Source organism: Ptychodera flava, chromosome 18 (genome assembly GCF_041260155.1).
Source record: "Ptychodera flava strain L36383 chromosome 18, AS_Pfla_20210202, whole genome shotgun sequence".
Classification (NCBI taxonomy): Eukaryota; Metazoa; Hemichordata; class Enteropneusta; family Ptychoderidae; genus Ptychodera; species Ptychodera flava.
Window position 1 is genome coordinate 17,013,691 of NC_091945.1, and position 20,621 is coordinate 17,034,311.

General features: G+C 38.0%; 1 protein-coding gene across 2 annotated transcripts; it reads right to left on the reverse strand.

Moving 5' to 3' along the window:
* Positions 1-5,599: 5,599 nt before the first annotated feature.
* On the reverse strand, positions 5,600-20,332 carry LOC139117034 (methionine aminopeptidase 1D, mitochondrial-like). Of its 2 annotated transcripts, none has more exons than XR_011548444.1 (7): positions 20,192-20,332; positions 13,836-14,224; positions 11,678-11,869; positions 10,675-10,838; positions 8,720-9,146; positions 7,609-8,593; positions 5,600-5,774 (listed from the first exon to the last, which is right to left on the reverse strand). XR_011548444.1 is itself a non-coding variant. In XM_070679841.1 (7 exons), exons 1-7 carry the CDS (start codon positions 20,211-20,213, stop codon positions 5,681-5,683), a joined length of 1,086 nt encoding a protein of 361 aa, XP_070535942.1. In that variant the 5' UTR covers positions 20,214-20,332; the 3' UTR covers positions 5,600-5,680. The 2 variants fall into 2 exon arrangements, 1 of the variants encoding a protein (XP_070535942.1); XM_070679841.1 differs by having other exon boundaries at positions 7,609-7,735; positions 9,049-9,146.
* Between the last annotated feature and the right edge of the window lie 289 nt (positions 20,333-20,621).

Consider the following 20,621-nt stretch of genomic DNA (forward strand, 5'->3'; position numbering starts at 1 on the left):
CAAATATGGAGGGGGACGCTGGAGGAATGGCGATTGAAATCTTTAGTTTTTCAGATCCCGACTCAACACCCTCAATAATTTTCAAGTTACCCCAGCCCCCGTCTACATGATCAAAATTTTTCAGCCCCCCTTCCGTTTTCAAATAGCTGCATATTTATTAGGAATGCACGCAGAGTAAAAATAAACATGTATTGCGTAGTTCTGCACGCAGGTGTTCGACACTACCTCGTATAAGCAGGCTGTACAGCCATATTCCTAAAGCAAGTTCTTAAATTGATTCATATTTAAATTCATCAGTGGACTATTTAGATTTATCGGTTGTCTAAGCCGAATTGAGTTTATCCAACTCTGGCTAGGTCAATGGCACCAGCTGAAGAGCACACAAAATGACAATCATGAGAGCGTATGCAATAATGAATTCCTGGCTACATTTTGCCAAATTGTGAAACTGAGCACAGTGACCTACCGAAAAAAAACCCATTTTTTTCAAAAGTACAAGACATATACGACTTAAATGCTACTTAAGCTTACAAATGCTTTGCAAATTTGACAATACTGGAAGGTTAAAATATTCCATCAAATAAACGTTTTAATCTCAGAAATTTTGGGTGTAATAATAGCAAATTTGGTAAAAAGTAAATGATTCTATTTAGTCACACATTCTTTCATTTAGATTCTTTACTGTTCAAAGTTTTAATTTTGTGTTATTGTACGATGAGAATGTGAAAATATCATTCACTGCATGAACTTGAATTGAATAGTTTTATATATTGATTTTAAGTGATGTTCGACCAAAAACAGTGACTTTTCATGGTACGTTGTCGAAAATCAAGCCTGGTGACCCCATCTTTTTTCTCTAATGTTTGATTATCCCCATATGCCAGAATTCAAAAATCCCTGGCAACTGTTAAGTCTCCTAGTCTTCCATGTGTTACTCTCTGGCCTGATCTTGTGTACAAGTAGGTTTCACTGTCACTGCATGCAGTGACAGTGACACTGCCGTAGGCAGTAGTAGGGCAGTAGCCGTATTAACTTTGTATTTTGACAACATTTCTGTTCAGTTTATACAACTGCGTTATGCGTTCTTGTTCTACTCCCCTACAGCATGCTGAGCATGTTGAGCTGTCCTGTATTCAGCTTGCCAACAGCCAGTGTACGTGTACCGTGAATCTGTATCATTCACAAATAACTTTCAGTCTGGACTGTAATTCAATTATCACCAATATTTATATATACAGGCTTTGTTGACAAACTGAATATTGTATGTTTCAGCATGCTGGAGAGAGACACCAAGAAACTGTATTTGATACATTGCATAGAGACACTGAAATACTTATTAATAGTTGCAGTTTCTGCCCGTTACAGGGCAAACTTGTTTTCTTTACTAAACTTTAATGGCATTCATACATTTTTAGATTTTTTCGAGATTAAAGTCATAAAATGCGGCAAAACGGTTTCTAGATTGTTTAATTATTATTAACATTAAAACCATGGGATGACATCAAAATGTTTGGAATCAAAATATTTTAAGGGGCCTCCATAGGCAGAGCAAAACTTTCAAATCCCCCCTCCCCGACTACCCCGAGAATTTTCGAAACTCCCCTGAATTCCCCCAGCCCCCTCACCATTGTGAACGCAGCCTAAGCGTCTGTGCACTGATACATCAGTGTTACTAACGAATAGGCAGATATATCATTTGTGATCAACAGGAACCTGTACTGTAAAACATCGTACAGCGGCGAATGAACCAATTCCTTGACTGCCTGCCTGCCTTGGACGAGTAATTTTTAGCAATGCAGATGAAATTTTACAGGGACGTGTCCGATGCACTGGCCGAAGTAATTAATTGGGTTTCCTGAGGTCGGGGTGAGGTATACCAGTCGTACAGTATCCGAGATACAGCTATCTGGGCAGGGCCTACTTTGCTCATTTAAACAACTTTTCAAAGTTACTTACCTGCAGCGCACTTCTCGTTATAACCTTCAATGAATTCCCGACATATGCATAGCATATAAACTGACTCTCTTATTCCCCCGAAACGTTCTCAAGAAAATTAAGGCCTTGTCAAATAATCTTTCAAATTAATTTTTTTCCAGAGTCGACATACAACAAAACTGCCAATGATAATGGGATGAAAACAGATTTAAACAGGCCAGTGAAAGGTCAAGGGTCATGCAGTAAATTTTGTACCGTCAATTTATGGCTATGGTCAATTGTTTAGGTTGTTGTTCACGTCCTCAAGCAAACTTGCAACCATTCTCTTTCAAAATCAAGAATAAAAATCTGGGGTCACATCGCAAATTTCTGTACTAGAGCAACAAATTACAAAAATTATATTTACCAATATTTGAAATTCAAAATGTCTGTGTGCTAACTCTAAATTTTTTCGATTTTCTAAAACTAAGACGGTGAAAATTCTTCTTACACCGAGGGTTTTAAAAGAGTCCCCACAAGTGGTAGCCCAGGAAATTATTGCTGAAAAAAATAACACAGCGAAACATTAATTAAGGTCGTATGCGCCTCGAAAGTGACAGACTTAAACTTTTGCTCAAACTTTCCTCAACAAATATTTCAACTTTCCCTGTGCAAATTTTGGTACTAGAGAAACAAAATACCCAAGATTTACCGATATTTTAAATTCAAAACGGCCACTAACCCTGTGTTAACTCTATGGGGAAAAATAAAATTTTCGATTGTCGAAAAACTAAGGTGGTGGAAAGTTTTCTAACACCAATAGCTTTAAAATGAGCCCCCACAAGTGATAGATCAGAAAAGAACTGTGGGAGTCCAAATATCTGCCCCGAGGCGCGTTCTACCTCTAGGTGTAATGTGTTGTCATGATGTGGTTAATGGTCATGAGATGACTGGTCGAGGAGAGGATTGTAGAATTTTGTATGACTATCAGTATTTTATATTTAGCACTGTAATTTGCATATCAATTGAAAACTTTCTTTAAACTGCTGTCTCATCACGTATCAGATGAGTTCTTCCCGGCATTACCATGACTACGTAGTTGTAAAGCAGAATTTTCCAAAAAGGGTTTTACTTTGGTAACTGGTAAATAAGCTGCTTGCTGAAGTTAGTTACCAGCAAGCGGGACAGTGACTTTCCTGTGGACTTCTCACTGCTGTGTACTTCAACAGTCAGTCTTCCGCAGAAACACCCCCCCCCCCCCGCTCCCCAAGTTCCGAGACCATTGCATCGTAGGTAATTGGCCCAACAATGGTCACGGTGTTCTCCGGTGAAAACATCGAACAGTGATTAACGGCTCGCTCAGTTCAGCATATCAACACTAGCTTACATCGCTGGTTGATCCATATTTCGGTTGAGAGTAATGTCTGAAGTCAAAAACGTTGTCGACTGGAGAGTGTAACCTAATAGGAATTGCTATGCCTTGCTCAGGTATAGTCTTACACTTATTATGTAAGTTCTTGTTACTTTTGAGGATGTAACATTTTTGTTTTAATTGCTTGTTTGATAATTTTGTTCTTTTAGACGATCACGACTTCAAATTCACTTTCATTTTCTGTCATAACAGAATACTGGGGGTTGTTTGGGAATGGATTCCAGGGATCTCTTGTGAAACAACGGGGAATGAAAATTGCATTTTCTCATGGTACAGATATAACACCTACGCTTCTAACTTGGATGCCGCAGTTTTGAAATTTCAAAGTACAGAGAAAAGTCTCTTTAGAACACTTTTGTGATTTTGTATCGAATTTGAAGTCGCTTGTCTTGGGTAAAAACCCGGGGTAAAAACGTTAACCCATTCATCCCCCCATTCCCAGTCAAGGGGTCCACAAATTCCACTGATAACAATGGGTTTTTGGCCAAACCATGGAGGTTTGTTATTGGTCAACACTCTTTAGGTAAAGTGTGTCACAAAAAAACCGGCGCCTGGTCACAATTTCAGTGATCCCAGAGCTGATTTTATTTTACGATGTTCAGATAATTTGCCAAATATCTAAAAATCAGCCACCATCCCTTGGTTAACTGTATGAGCAAAAATCAAAATTTTCAATTTTCACAAAAATAAGCCACTGAAAACTTTATTTACTCCATGAGCTTCAAAATGAACCCCCACAAAAAGTGGACCAAAGAGTGTTGTATCCTTGAAGTACATTCTACCATAACTTCAATTTTGTTTTCTTGTAGGAGGTATTGTGTTGATCCTTGGTCATAACACGGGATAGATGTCAGTCCCCTGGGGTGGGGTAGGGATGGTTTCTTTGTAAATAAGACTTATTTTACCACGTGTGGGACAGCTGTGGTGTTGACTTAAAGGTATACTGTCACCTGTTCCAATTTTGCCACTGTTACCATGGAAAGAGAAAATCTAACCAATCACAGATTTTAAACGGGTGGCCGCTTTTTAAAAACAGCGCCCTCACATGGGCATTTCAATACCAAGGAACGACCCTTTGACCATATATGGGCATATTTAGATTACAGGTGACTGTACATCTTTAATCATTAATCCACTGATACGGACAGCCAATTAGCCAGTTGACAATGTGTGTACACAGGTTGAAGAGGGGATAAGGACTTACAGGTAATAAAGAAAGCAATCATATGGTTCAGAGTTGAAATCTTTATTTGAAATATCACAGTCATAAGGACTTGCAGGTCACAAAGCAGCCAGACGGTTTGGAATCAAGATCTTTTATTTGAAACATCACAGTCAAAATAATAAATTAAAATGAAACAAAAAAAATACCGCAATTATACGGTGTCGCTCAAATTTGATCAGAATTGGTACATACCAAAGATCAACAATAAGTGTTGTTTCTATCTGTTCAGTGCAGAAAAATTCTACGTTGATGTTATGACAATGATTTCTGCACAGTACAACCAGAAAAACAACAAGAAATATTTAAACCAGAAAAACAAGAATGACAAAAGTAAATAAGGTCTGAAACTTTAGGTACTGGAGGTCAACTTTAGCAACATGCATAGCAGAGAATGTTTCAACCATGGATGTACAAAAATAGACATCCATGGTTTGAGCAGGTCTGTTAATATGTCACAGTTCATAAACAATGACAGGAAATGACTAATAAGCTGTTTCAGTTACTGCCACCACTCCCACACATAATAGGTACCCTGCATACAAATAGGTTAAAGGTCAAAAACCTCTTACTCAGATGTGTGGGCTGTTTCAGTTACTGCCACCACTCCTGCACATTTGCAGGATTTCCCCTTTTTCTTACCTCATTTGCATATTTTTGACACTGACATGTTCATTTGAACAACGTCACATCTCAACCCCTGCATCTACCTGTACACCAAATACTGAGATGGTAGCTTTGGCGGTATGGGAGCCTTTGCGTGTGACGGACATACATCCGCACATACATACCCACATACATACATACAGACATACAGACGCCATCGACTCACCATATAAGCTCTTTTTGGCATTTATATCAATACAAAATATGAGCTAAAAATTGTACAAAGAACCCCACCCCCCCCCACTTCAGGGATCTGACATCTTTCCCCTGTGATCATAATGATCAAGCATGATCTGGATATTTTGATGTTATCATACTTAGAATATGCCATTATGTTGTGAAATGAGTTATGTAACACAGATAAATTTCTTTGTACATTTATAGAATTATCATTTATTGTAAGAAATCTTTTTACATTATTCAGGATTTGAAGATGAGAATATCAGCTAGTCATTTGCATTGTAATCATCATCCTTGCCTATCGTCAAAACTTCAAAGCCGTCTTCTGTTATCAATACTGTGTGTTCAAATTGCGCTGATCTGTAAACAGGATAAGAAAATACATCAGGTAGTATGCGCCTCGAAAGTGAAAGACTTAAACTTTTGCTCAAACTTTCCTCAAAGACTCTTTCAACCATTCTCTTTCAAAATCAAGAATAAAAATCGGGGGTTCCTGAGCAAATTTTGGTACTAGAGAAACAAAATACCCAAGATTTACCGATATTTGAAATTGAAAATGGCCACCATCCCTGTGTTAACTCTATGGAGAAAAATAAAATTTTCGATTTTAGAAAAACTAAGACGGTGAAAAGTTTTCTTACACCAAGAGCTTTAAAGTGAACCCCCAAAAAGTGGTAGACCAAAAAAGAACTGGAAGGAATTGAGAGTTCAAATATCTGTTCCTGAGGCACATTCTATCTCAAACAAGTCATCGTTGATGACACAGTCCCCACTTGTTCATGGGTGCTTTGATTACAGGTCCTCAGAGAGGATAGAGTCCTCTTCATTAGGTCTGTGATAAAAATACTTTGATACAGATGGTGCTCAATGGCCAAGGATGAGTTCCATGGTGATGAAAACACAAACCAAAGTAGGCCACAATCCTGAAGGTCATTAAATGAGTCAACTGGGAATTAGTTGACAGGATGTTGCAAAACATTTTTTCATACTATCCTAACACGTCATGTCCGAGTTATGGCTCAGTACATGAGAAAAATCGTAACAAAATCGTCGCCATGCAGCGATATTTGATCTTACTGTTTAAAATATCAACAAGTATATGTATGACATAGTCAATGTCCAGGTACAAACTTGAATAAAATCAGTTGAGACTTGCCAGAGTTATGGCTCTTGACATGAAAAAAACCATAACAAAATTGCCACCATGTGGCCATATTGGACCATATCGAGAAACAAATCGACGTACATATGTATACTATAAGTCAATGTCTTTGTACCAACTTTGAATAAATTTTCTTGATACATGTCTGAGTTATGGTTTAGGACATGGAAAATCGTAAAACAATGGCAACACGGCGGCCATATTGGATCGTATCACAAAACAAATCAATGTGAATATGTATGACATAGGTCAATGTCCTTGTACCAACTTTGAATAAAATCAGTTGAGATATGCCTGAATTATGGCTCTGTACACGAAAAAATCGTAACAAAATGGCTGCACAGCAGCCATATTGGATCATATCACAAAACAAATTGACGTGAATATGTATAACATTGGTCAATGTCCTTGTACCAACTTTGAATAAAATCGGTTCAAACATGTCTGAGTTATGGCGCTGTACATGAAAAAATCGTAATAAAATGGCCACCTGGCGGCCATATTGGATCGTATCACAAAACAAATCGACATGCATATATATGACATAGATCAATGTCCTTGTACCAAGTTTGAATAAAATCGGTTGAGATATGTCTGAGTTATGGCTCTGTACATGAAAAAATCGTAACAAAATGGCCACCTGGCGGCCATATTGGATCGTATCACAAAACAAATTGACGTGCATATCTATGACATTAGTCAATGTCCTTGTACCAACTTTGAATAAAATCGTTTGAAACATGCCTGAGTTATGGCTCTGTACATGAAAAAATCGTAACAAAATGGCCGCCTGGCGGCCATATTGGATCGTATCACAAAACAAATTGACGTGCATATGTATGACATATGAAGTAATCCTTGTACCAAGTTTGAATGAAATCGCTCCAGGCATCTCTGAGATATATGTGTGAACGGACGGACGCACGCACGCACGCACGCACGCACGCACGCACGCACATGACCAAACCTATAAGTCCCCCCGGACAGTGTCCGTGGGGACTAACAAAACAGAGCATGAGAAGTTTTTGGTACCTCTCATTGTTAGCAGAGACTATGGTCCACATATCTTCTAGAGCTATTGGATAAGTTTTCCCATCGGTGATGACTGGTTCTATCGTGAATACCATTCCTGTTTCCATTTTATCAGGGATACTGTTCACTATTGGAGTAAAGAAACAAAAACAGACTAACAACCGAGGTATAATCAAAAGAACTTCTCGTTGAATTTGTACAAAACCTGAAACATACTGTCATTTTAGTTGCTTCTTCAAAGCTTCAGTGTTCAACTCATAACACAGCCTATGTATGTTCAATGTCCAGTGTCATTGTTGACTACATAAATTAGGGTAGTACGTCGAACGACTTAAAACTTTTACTCAAACTTTCCGTAAGGTAACATTAAACTTTCCCTTTTGATATCACAAATTAAAATCGGGAGTCATTGTGCAAAATTTGGTACTAGAAAAACAAATTACTGACAATATTTACTGATGCTTGAAATTCAAAATGGCCGCCATCCCTGTTTTGACTTCTACTAGGAAAAACCGATCTTTCATTTTTCACAAATATAAGCAATGAAAATTTTATTTCCATACAAGCGTAAAAATGAGCCAATATAAGCAGTAGACCACAAATATATTGTAAAAGTTTGAGAGTCTGAATATCTGTCCCCAAGGTGCAGTCTACTTAAAGTCCACACCAGGTTTAATTTGTCAGCATTGACATGTAATGTGTTTGCAACATACTGTATGCAAAAGGAGACGATACTGTGCATGTTTTACTGAACAAAAATAACAAAAATATTATCCACTTAACAAATATTTAATTAATTAATTGATAATTTTAGCAAAGTTCATAGTTTTGAGGAAGATATGCCATTTCATGTTTGACAAACGATCATCTTTATGGATAAACAAATATTAAAACTGGTCCAATAGTGTTTATGAAATGATGTTTACAGTGAATTCGTCAACAGAAAGTGCCATATCCCAAATTTTACACAGTGCAGTTTGTACACCTTTTTAGGACATAAAAAATGTCTCACTCCTGAATATTTTATCAAAGACTGAAAATCAGTTTAACCTTCACATTCTGTCCTCGATCCTATGAGTTATCAAAGACTGAAAGTCAGTTTAACCTTCACATTCTGTCCTCGATCCTGAATATTTTATCAAAGACTGAAAGTCAGTTTAACCTTCACATTCTGTCCTCGATCCTATGAGTACCAGTTTATTTTGATTAAATATTTCAGGTTAGATCTCTTGAGACACCCAATAAAATAAGTTGACGCACTTTCACATTTGGCAATGACAGTGTCGCATTCCAAACATGGAAAGCTGACTTTTAAAAGGAATCCGAAGTCTACTGGGAAAGAACAAAATTCATTTACCAAGTGTTGAACAGTATGGTCAGTGTCATCAGACAAGTCTGTCATGAAAATTATGACTCCCTTTACACAGGAAAAAAACTTACCCGTGTGGAGAACATCCGGAGGGCCATGGAAATACTGGCCGATACCGTGACCCATAAAACTTGGACTTGCACATAAACCTGCTTCCTGCGCTATTTGACTGGAGGATAAAAGAACCCATGAGAAACATAAAATTACTTAAGGGCGAATAGCTGTAATTTTTGTCACTATTTTCAGCTTTTGTTCCAGAAAAGAAGTATATTTTCTCCATCTGCTGCTAAAAGTACATTGTCTGTTGAAATAAAATGCATTGCATATAACACACATTATTGCTGGCAGCTTTAATCTAGACTCGATTTACTCTGCAGTTTTTACACTGTTCCACATTAACATGTTCGTAGGGATATTTTTGACTGTGTCTTCCTGCGTAGATGTCTTTTGCCAAATTTTAATTGTACAGATAGTGTATCTTTCTTTGGTCTCAATGTTCCTCGTTTGACTGGCATAAGAAGAGACCTACTTTATATACCTCATAATAGAATTTATGTTACAAAGAGAGGGTTCATTTGTCACATTTCCCACCTATTTAATTCGCGTCACAGTAGTATTGATATCTTTTGCGATTCACTGCAACTTTACAAAATAAATATCTTTGCAGTCTTATCTATGTGTATAATCTGTTGTATGTCTCTTGTATGTGGTTTCTTCATTTTCAATTTTGTCTTTTATTAGATTTTTATTTTATATTTCAAATTTTCACTTGTCTGTATAAGTTTGCCAACTGATGCTGTTGGCAAGAATGAAATTAAAAACTGAAATTCATTGTCAACAATAACATTGAACATTACACACACACACACACACACACACACACACACACACACACACACACACACAGAGTCACACAGGATATAATTGCCAAGATGAACACTCAGCATTTTGGTGTAATTTTGGGAGCACGCATACAATGAGAAACTACCGTACCAGTATTTTAGAAACAGAACAAATTATATATAAAAATCTTATCAAAGCTAATGAAGCTCCAACCACAACCACTATTGCCAACGTTTGCACAATAATAAAATTGGAATAATTCAGAACTGATGAGCCTGCTGCCTGATACAAAAGCAAAGTCACTGTTCATTGGACGATGGACTTGACCGCCAATGCTATGCTGACTTCAACCTCTGCTGACATGAATTTCAGTACATGCCTTTCATTTTCTTTGGAAAATTGAATGTCTATAGAGTAAAACTGGTGACATGCATGACGAAAGTTATTTACAGAACGTCTTTTTCTCACTCAAAGTGTGATAACTTTTTCTTTTCATCTTTGCTTCGAATAATTTTCATTCAGGCACAAAGATTAACTGACTCTCTTTCAGAAATTTTCTTTTCTGAACAGAAGGCCATTTATTCTTGATGGTCCTCTGAAGCATGGATGATGACTTGCCAATATTTGGAGTGGAACTTGAGTGGCAAACACAGAGTCAGCTCATTTTCCAAACCAAAATAGAAGCAGACCTTGAAAAGATTAACATTCTGATTATTGCATAATAAAGGGGGCTGATTCCAGCGCTGAACAACAAATATCATGAGTTAGTTTTAACAAGCAGAATTCACACTTTGGCAAACAAGATAGAAAGAACTCACAAACCAAAGTCAAAGGTGACAAATATCAGAACTTACTCAACTTTGTAGCCAATGGCAGCTAGCGGCAATCCCGGCTTACACACTTTAATGGCTTCATCGCGGCAACGCTTTGCCACGGCAACAAGATGTTTGCCCGCATCATCGACGTCACCAACCAAAAAGGTCTCGGCAACATCGCCATGGTAACCCTGGTAAAAGACCTTTACAAACAAACAAAAAACGAATTTGTTCAGAATACAAGGATCAAATTTCCTTTCATTCATTAAGGAGTGACCACAACAAGAACGCAAGCTAAATTTGGGGCAGGACTTTTAAGTGTGATTGTGCACATGATAGAGCACAGGAAGATGGAGAATCAGTCGTGACTGAATTTACTCAATATTTCACAATCTTCCATCATGTTGCCCACGTATTACTGCATGCATTTAGCTTTTTTTTACTTCATTGATGAGATGCTCGAGGCCATGAAACCAAACATCCTGTCAATCAGGGCTCCCTATGTGAGGGTAGATGAGAGAATGTAAATTCAGGGTGAAAGGTCACAATAGAGATACCCCTCAGTCTGCATGGCATTTCACAAGGCAATCTACTCAGTCAGTAGGAGGTAGCATAGCGCCAAAACCACATTTATTTTCACATTCATGTACTTGGCATGGTATATTATGGCAGGTTTAATCATTACAGATAATGTTTACAGTTTATTTGTTGTCAGGGGCCTTCTAATGTTCAAGTCTTTGTTAAAATGCATTACATGGAAGATATTGAGCCTTGCTGGTTTTAACCAACTTGATCTAGATCTACATCAAACGATGATCTTTGAACTTGTCAGGTATATGAAATACAAGCAAAGGCACCAGCATGAAGGGTCTGTGTTGGGGTGAACGGTCAGGTGAAAGGTTAAAGGTCAGCCAACAAGGCAAAGGTCAGCTGACGAAGTGAAGGGCAAAGGTAAAAGATGAGTAAGAAGGTATGTGTGGAAGGATGACAATAAAACTGTGAGGTAATCATGCAAGTTTTTAACACAGATGATCGGACTCACAGTAACATCAATGGTGATTATATCACCATCTTCCAAAGGTCTGTCGTCAGGGACTCCATGTACCATTACGTTGTTGACAGATGTACATACTGATTTTGGAAAACCATTGTAATTGAGAGTGGACGGATAACAACCTTCTTCAATGCAAGCATTGTGGACTATTATATCCAGCTCTTCTGTTGTTATTCCGACCTGTGGGTGACAAAAATGTCATCAGTCAAACTATCTCTCCCACTAGCAGAAATTTGCAAAAAATTATTTTATTGTGACATTCTCATCTAAATGTCTTCTATCATCTAGCGGAAGGTGATGAAGTGAACAGAAATACAGTGCCACATACATTGCAGGGCAAAACACCATGTGCACGTCTTGAACTCACATCCTCCTGTACCGAACCTAATACGTCACAATGCCTCGTCAATTTCATATAGCCATACACTGTACTACAAGTTGTCATAAACAGAATATGTAACATAATAGGTAGAAAATACAGATTATCATAATTTGACATGGTTTTACCACGTGGCCTGCGGTATGATGCTTAATCCTACTGCCCAATTTACATTGAACTATAATTAAGTTGATAATATTTCAAGGGGAAAAGGATGTTTCAGAGAATCACTTATTGGCAGCGTTCCGTCACTGCCATATTGCCACTGCAATTCAATTATGAAGAATGCTGTCAGTGTTCACAAATGCATCTTGTCCATGATGGACACTGAATTCTTCTTCGTAATGTTGCCCACAACTGAACACTGAAAACCAATCTTCCTTATGGTATTAATCAGCTTGTGCTAGGGGGCCCTTTTTAATCAACACATAGAGACATACCCTCTAGGGCGATGTTGAATCGTGACTCCGGACGGGATGGTTTAGGAGCGGCCGGGTATTCAGTACGTTTTTCTCAGTTTCAAGATGGCTACCAATGTCCAGAATGCACACAAACTATGCAATATCTGTGATTATCAATCCTTGTAATTGAACAGACAATGATGGACGAACTCAACATTCCTTGACGTATATCCATTACTAGTGACATTAGACCTAATCCGATACCACACAATGCCCTGCAGAGTGTCAAATTTGTCTGAAATGTCACTGAGTATAGCCTTGCTAAGCGTCACAAACATTGAAGCTACAATTCTGTCAGGTGTAAATCTCAGATCAACATTCTTCTGGAAAGTTTGTATCTTCTTCTCTAACAAATGTCAACGTTGTTAACCCTTTGCACCCTGACCCCCCTGGTGACCTATGACATCATATGGACATTTTTTTCCGAGCTGACATTTTTTTCCGAGCTGGGTTCAAAGGGTTAAAGGTACACTGTCACCTGTTCCAATTTTGCCACAGTTACCATGGAAAGAGACAATCTAACCAATCACAGATTTCAAGCGGGTGGCCGCTTTTTAAAAACAGCGCCCTCAACATGGGCATTTTGAATACAAGGAACGCCCCTTCCACCATATATGGGCATATTTAGATTACAGGTGACTGTATACCTTTAAAGCCAACAATGCGACAGTAGCTGTAACTTTGGATGATTTTTCACTTCATGTCACCAACAGTTTCTTGTTCTACTCCCCAAAGCTTGTTGAGATACCCAGTATTCAGCTTGTCAACTCAGCCTGTACATGTGTAAACTGCATTGTTATTGTTGACGAGTGAATTCTGGTCCGGAATATATATGTCGACAATAACAGTGCATTCTACTTGTATAGATGCTGTGTTGGCAAGCTAAAGCATGGGTTACTTTTAACATGATTTGGGAGTAGAAGAACTTGCAATTGACTTACAAAACAAAAAATAGTGAAAAAATCATCAAAGTTTGCAGCTACTGGCCCTTTAAGATATTAGAATTAAGGGATGTTATTTCTTTGAATAGAAAAAGGTCCATTAAATATACTTTAACCCTTTGAGTGCTGTAATTTTTCCTACCAAAATTTTAGTACAACATTTTACCAATTTTTATGAATTTTTCTGTAATTTTTTTGATAATTTTGGACCAAGCGGACATCACATTTCGCTGGCTACAGTTTTTTATCAAAATTTTGGCAAAAATCTGAAAAATTTGACAGGGGTACATTTTATGAAGGTGACGAAAATTGACTTTGGCGTTCAAAGGGTTAATATAACATACTAGGGAATATTTTTACATTACCTTGACATGTCGACCGGCAAGATCAAGGATCTTCCTGGCAAGAACACAAGATTTCCTCATTTTTTCAATTGCCTTTTCATCTTTAATATCCGCTTTCTTGAGTTTCGGTGGAACATTTCCGGTATCTGCATATGATGGTTTTTCAATTCCATTGGGTACAGTCCTCATTGGACTTACAACGGAGGGTTCTACAATACTGTACGGAAGATCCTGCGGAGGTTTTTTCCATAACCATTGAAACATGGTAAACCAAGACATAGTTCTCGTCAAAATCCGACTCTGTAGAGTTATGTTGTGGTGTTTGGAAAGTACACATCCACAAGATGAAAACTGCCTGGACCTCAAAACCAGCCCCTGATTCTGGCAGTTTCTAGTAAGTCTTAGCACACCTGTAAGAAAATGTTCACACACATTCATAATCCAAAAGTGTTATTCTGTGTAATAAAACTTATTTCACTTTCACCACTGAGGCCGTAGTACAACCTTATGATTTACTTTGAACCTCTCAACAAGGAATATGAAAGAAATATTTAATACACAAAACCGGTCAGCCTTATGACTACTTTTTTAAAGTTTCACAATGTGACAAAATTTAATGTCTGTTTATTCCAATTCTCCAAGCAAAGTTTATGTTAACATTTAAGAAGTAAATAATGTGTCACAAAACATCTGTGTCAATTTTTTTTTTCTAAAAATGTCATATATTAGCATTATTTTAAACAATTTTTGATAAACACACAGGACAAACACATATCAAAGTATTTATTTAAATGTTCAAGCATTACTAACAACCAACTGCTATGGGAACAGTTGAGCTTTTCAGGGTCAATTATTTGTTTGTTTGTTTTTAGTTTTCTTCAGTAGATTGGGACCTGTGTGAGGGACTTTGATGTGAAAGCCTGAGCCTTAGGAAATGACCAGTATTCATCTCATCAGCACTTTACTTTCTGAATGTTGGGGCCCAATAACGTTCACCGTTTTCCACAGCTTGCAAAAGCAGAGGGATGGCTAATTTACATAACAATTCATAATTTGCATATTTTTAGCTTTGAAAATGTATTCTTTTGTATTGTTATTAACATAAGAATAGAATGATCCAAAACAGAGGGATGGTACACCCTGAAAAATCCCCCTTTGAAGAACTTTGATGTTTAAGCTTTTTGATTTTATCTGACTCTATGTTTTGGCATCTATACCAGTGTGCGGACAAATTTTACATATCATTGAAGAGACTGTCTTACTGTCTATGATAGAAACAGAAATAAATGCTTCACATTACACTATTGTCGCATCGTAGTAAGTTGCCGCAATCAAGACTCATGCTGGTCACAGATTGTTATAAAGCAACACTATTGTGGAGTTCATGTTTGCTGGGGAAAACTCTGAATAAAATTTTCTCTGGAACAATATAATGAAAACAAAGCACACGAATTTGTCACTATTTTATGGAACTAGCAATTTCAGGGGACAATAATTGTCAATTTATATATGTTGTCTTGTCTTTCAGGGCTCCCCTAAGTCACCAAAACGATTAGCCAACTGATTAGCCAAATCAAAAATCTTGTAGCCACTTTGAGCAACTTTTAGCCAGTTTATGATCTCAATTAAGCGTGGCAATTACAGCTTTCTCCGCATTCAGGAGTTCCTTATTTTACAAAATCGAGATGTTTTGTATGATGTTCCTGATAGTTTTTACATTAAAGAAATATTTGTTCAGTTTGTATTGAATAATCTGTGTTTTTATGACATTTCCAGGATAGAAATACTTTTTCATTTCAGATGGTAAACTTTTACCACCAGAAATAAAATAAGGTATCAATTGAATTCTAAAAATCTGGTAGCAAAGTGAAATGATATTACAACAGGTACAGAACATTTCTGTGGCATTCATTTAGTGTTCACAGTATGATAGCTTGTCATAAGCTACAAGCCTCTCATGCGGCAAATTTATGCAGTCTTCCATAACCAAAATGTTTTAGCCACAAGAATAAAAAAATGGTGCAGGAGAAAGCATTTAGTAGCACACTGGCAGTGTAGATACAATTGGCCCCGGTGTTACTTATATGTCATAGTTGTGATCAAGCAGGCTGAATAGCATTTTGAGTATGAGTATTTTTCTTGAGACCAAAGGGTTTGGCCAAACACAACTCTTGTAAAACAAGACAAAATGATATATGTTCATTTAAATTACTCACTGTTTGAGAGTATACATTGTTTTAATGATTATGATAACATTTTAACACAGATATATTTTCACTTGATATTTTGATATCATAAAGAAATGTCTGGTGATGTTTACTTCTACATCATTAATAAACTGGTCGAATCTGCAAAAATATTAAAATAATTCAGAATCACATAATTTCTTGTATAAGTTATAGCAGTTTAAAATAGACCAAACAAATTTAATGAATTGTTGCTTTAATGTTTACATGCAAAATTGCAATTCACAAATGGATTTGACAATGGATATGCTTACTGCAATTACTGTTGACAATATCCCTTTACAATGACTCTTAATAAATTTAATTTAAACTGACAGTCAAGCTGAAATTGGAAGACACCAAAATTACCTTTTACCTATTGGACCACCCTAGGTGGCTCTTTTGAACCATAATTGTACATTTAAGGGGTCGTCATGCATGACATCACATGATGAGATGACCTAGACTTGACCTTTCAGAAAACCTCAGTTTTTCTCCTCTTCCTTTGTATTACTGCTGCATTTGTGAAATTTCCCTTTTAAATTATGGTTTTTACCATCAAACTGAGTAGTTGCAGGCCAAATTTTGATTCTAGCAAAGTAGGTAAAACTTCTAGATAGACTGAAGGACGAACGGGACTCACGGAGGCAAAACAAAGCGACTATGTACTGCAGACGGAACAGCAACAATGTCTGCTCCACGTACCAGGGAATTTGTAACTTTGTAGAAATATATATGAAAGGAGAGTAAACTGTTTCAATACATTGCAACTTTGTAGGAAGGAGAGTAAACTGTTTCAACATCTTACAACTTTTTATTGTTAGCTGTAGTATTTTGTTGACGTGGCACCTGGGCAGGAAAAATTCATTAGCCACAATGTTCGCCAAACTGAAATTTTTGTAGCCATTTTTAACTTTCTTTCGCATTTGGCTAATTGGCGATCGGGTAGTGGGAGCCCTGTCTTTAGAATTTTGTTTGGCCAAAAGTTGTCACCCAAACTTTTTCATGAAATGACCCTAATAAGAAGAGCAACTATACATTTTTCATGTTTCAATTTTTTTCCTTCATTGTAATAATGAACTTAACATTCCATTTAATGATGACGTGAAGACAAAATGGTTTTATTTACAACATCAACGTCACCTCATGAACAGAATTCATTTGAAACCCTGTTTCACTACCGCCGGAGAACAGCAGGGCTTGTTACAAGGATAAAAACAGGATGTCAAACTTGACTGTCTTCATTTTCCGCTTGCGTTACGTGAAATGTGAGATTGTAAGAAATCTTTCTGTGCATTTCAGGCTCTGCAAACCTAGATGGGCAGGGCCTGAAACTGTGGCAGAAATTTTAAAAAATAACTATACCGGTAACTTTTAAAAGTTGCCTGCCAGAGCAAATAATGATAAATTGCACACAATAAATATGGTATAATACTCCTCTGATCCATGCATAGTAGAAATTGGAAATTAAATCCACCAATCACAGTCCTGTGCACCAATCCATCCAGCAGGTGACACTAAAACTTCTCCTGTCTGGCCAAAAAGTTACCTTCCCCAGGCAGGCAAGCAGGCAGTTATTTCCAACTCTACCTCAAAAGTATGTTTGATTCTTGACTAGATGTTGAAAACTGACATCTTCACATGTATTATATAAACTGCTAATGACATGAGTTTAACTAACCTTTTTAAATCTTATTTTCTTGGAAGTTTAAAAATACACCCCTTCCTATGGCAAGTTCTGGAACTTCTACTCTGTGAACCTGGTCACCCCTAATTCCGTATAAACATGGGTGATTAATAACCCTTTGAACCCGGCTCAGACATAAATGTCCGATGATGTCATAGAGTACCAGGGGGTTAGGGTTCAAAGGGTGATTAAAGATATATGGTTACCTGTAATCTAAATATGCCCATACATGGTCAAAGGGGTGTTCCTTGGTATTCAAAATGCCCATGTGAGGGCACTGTTTTTAAAAAGGGGCCACCCGCTTAAAATCTGTGATTGGTTAGATTTTCTCTTTCCATGCTAACTGTGGCAAAATTGGTTAGGTGACTGTATACCTTTAAACAATAGGTTATGACTAAACCATGGTGGTAAAAGGGTTATTTTATAGGCTGAAGTTCATGAACTGTTGCCATGGACACAGACGTGACCATGATGCACCACACTCCAGTACTAGCTGTGCGGCCAGATCTAATTTTCTGTTCTTTGTGATAGTGATCCTAAATCCTGTCCTGGAAAAGTTGAGAAAAGCTTTGCAAAAGGCATTGACCACTTTGTGGTGACAGCAAGGCATTGTGGTATGTCAAAAGACTTTGAGCTGTTTGTCCAACGGTAGTAATGGTGCTGATTGCAATAATTGCTAAGGTTTGTCACTCGATTTAAGGTAGAACGTGCCTCGGGGACAGATAGTCAGACTCTCAAATTTCTACAATTCTTTTCAGATCTACCACTTGTGGGGACTCATTTTAAAGCTCTTGGAGAAAGAAACACTTTCACCATCTTATTGTTTCGAAAATCCAAAATTTAATTTCCTCAATAGAGTTAACACAGGAATGATGGCCATTTTGAATTTCAAAATATCGCAAATGTTGAGTAATGTGTTTCACTAGTTCCAAACTTTGTACATTGACCCCTGATTTTTATTGTTGATTTGGTAAGAGAATGGTTGAATGTTTCATTTAGGAAAGTTTGAGCAAAAATCTTAGTCTTTCACTTTCGAGGCGCATACTACCTTAACACTGTGTGTATTCTGTAATTGGCCAATTACAGAATACATACACTGTGGTAATTCAGATCCCATCTTGGTATACCCAACTTGCAAACCATTCAAATCCCCCTATTCTTTCCCAAGAAGTTTAAAACCCCATCCCCTGAATTCCTTTAACTCTTCAATGCCCCCTCCCCATTATATAATTTGTGAATGCAGCCTAAATACTGCACTACCCTGGCAGTTAATAACATACTCCAGTTTAGCTGCACTGCTGTTGTTCAAGTTTTGCCTGAGTTTGAGGGTTGGATGGCAGTGGTTTTGCCACTCGACCCAATACCCAAGCAAAACTTGAGCTACAGTACAGCACTGCAGCTGACTCTAGCATTGACATCAATCATGGTTTGCAGAGCGGCGATCATTGTTTCTGAGTCATTTCCAGATGATTCTGTTGGGAGCATGGACAAAGGTATTGCCCTATGTGCATGTCATGACGCTGAGGGATATACACGTAGGATTTGTGTATAGCTGATGATGCTGTGTGTTCACGGTGGGGCCGTACAACGCCATTAACACACAGCTGCGTATGCAGGGCTAGGTTCACAGGCATTCGACTCAATGCAAGGAAACCATCACAGATGCATCCAGTAAGAATAATCTTACTTGCATTGAGTCAAATGCATGTGGCCGTATAACGCCGGGAACACACAGCATCGATTCGTACAGAGGCGATACACAAACCTAGCCACAGGTATTCGACTCAATGCAAGCAAACCGTCACTGATGCACCCAGTGGATTCCACGTGTTCCCGGCGTTATATGGCCTTCCACCACAGCCCTACTGACTGTCAGTGCACGGTCCGTGGTCAGTGTCACGTCATAGACAAATCCGGCGACATGCGGTCCAGATTTGGACCGCGTACGAAAAACTACTATTCTAACTACTTTCTGCCGAAATTAATTCGATTCTGATCTATACCGACCACGAATAACTCAACAGACTGCAAAAAAATTTGCTCTCGTGACATATCCCAAAACTAAACCGATTAGTTTGCCTAAGATCATGGAGGTAGGAAGAGCTACCTCCATGCTGAGATGCACGGTCAAGGGCCCATTGACCGGCTTACTGGCGAGCCATTGGGCCCTTGACCGTCAGCAGGGCTGTGGTGGTAGGCCGTATAACGCCAGGAACACAAAGCATCGTACGCAGGGCTAGGTTTGTGTACTTCTGTCCATGTGACCTGGCCGGTAGGACGATCACTCGAAAATTGTCAACAGAGTACACCGTACACACCGTTTATCTCAATTTCCCCGCCTTTAGGAAGAAAAGTATGTCAGTATTCACTCGTCATTTAAGACGTGGTACACGGCTAAAATTGTGGCCAAAAAGTTCACCCTCGTTAGAACTTTACATACGAATAACATGTTCCAGCGAACTTACGTGAGACCATGGGCGCCGCCATCTTGACACCGACGACTCTCTCGGCTGTAGTGTAGCGCCATCATGCGAGCAAATGTAGAAGGATATCATTGCGTACAGCTGGGTGTCATTCCCGTTTCAACTATTTTCTCCTGTACACATTTGATACAACTTATGTCATGAGCAAATATGTTCCGGTCGAATTTGTAAAATGTAACGCTATCGACTAGGCCTACTAGTGCAAATTACTAATAAAAAGTGGTCATAATTTGCCCCGGTGGTAAAATATTCTTCCAAAAAGTTTCCATGGTGGAAAATTGATCGAATGTGAGTTTGACTATCAAATCAAGAGAAGAATACAAATATTGTAGTCTGAAGTTGAACCTAAACCTTTACTGTCATCAATACAGTTTCACACTGTTCTCTGACTGTCTGATATGTTAGCTTTTAT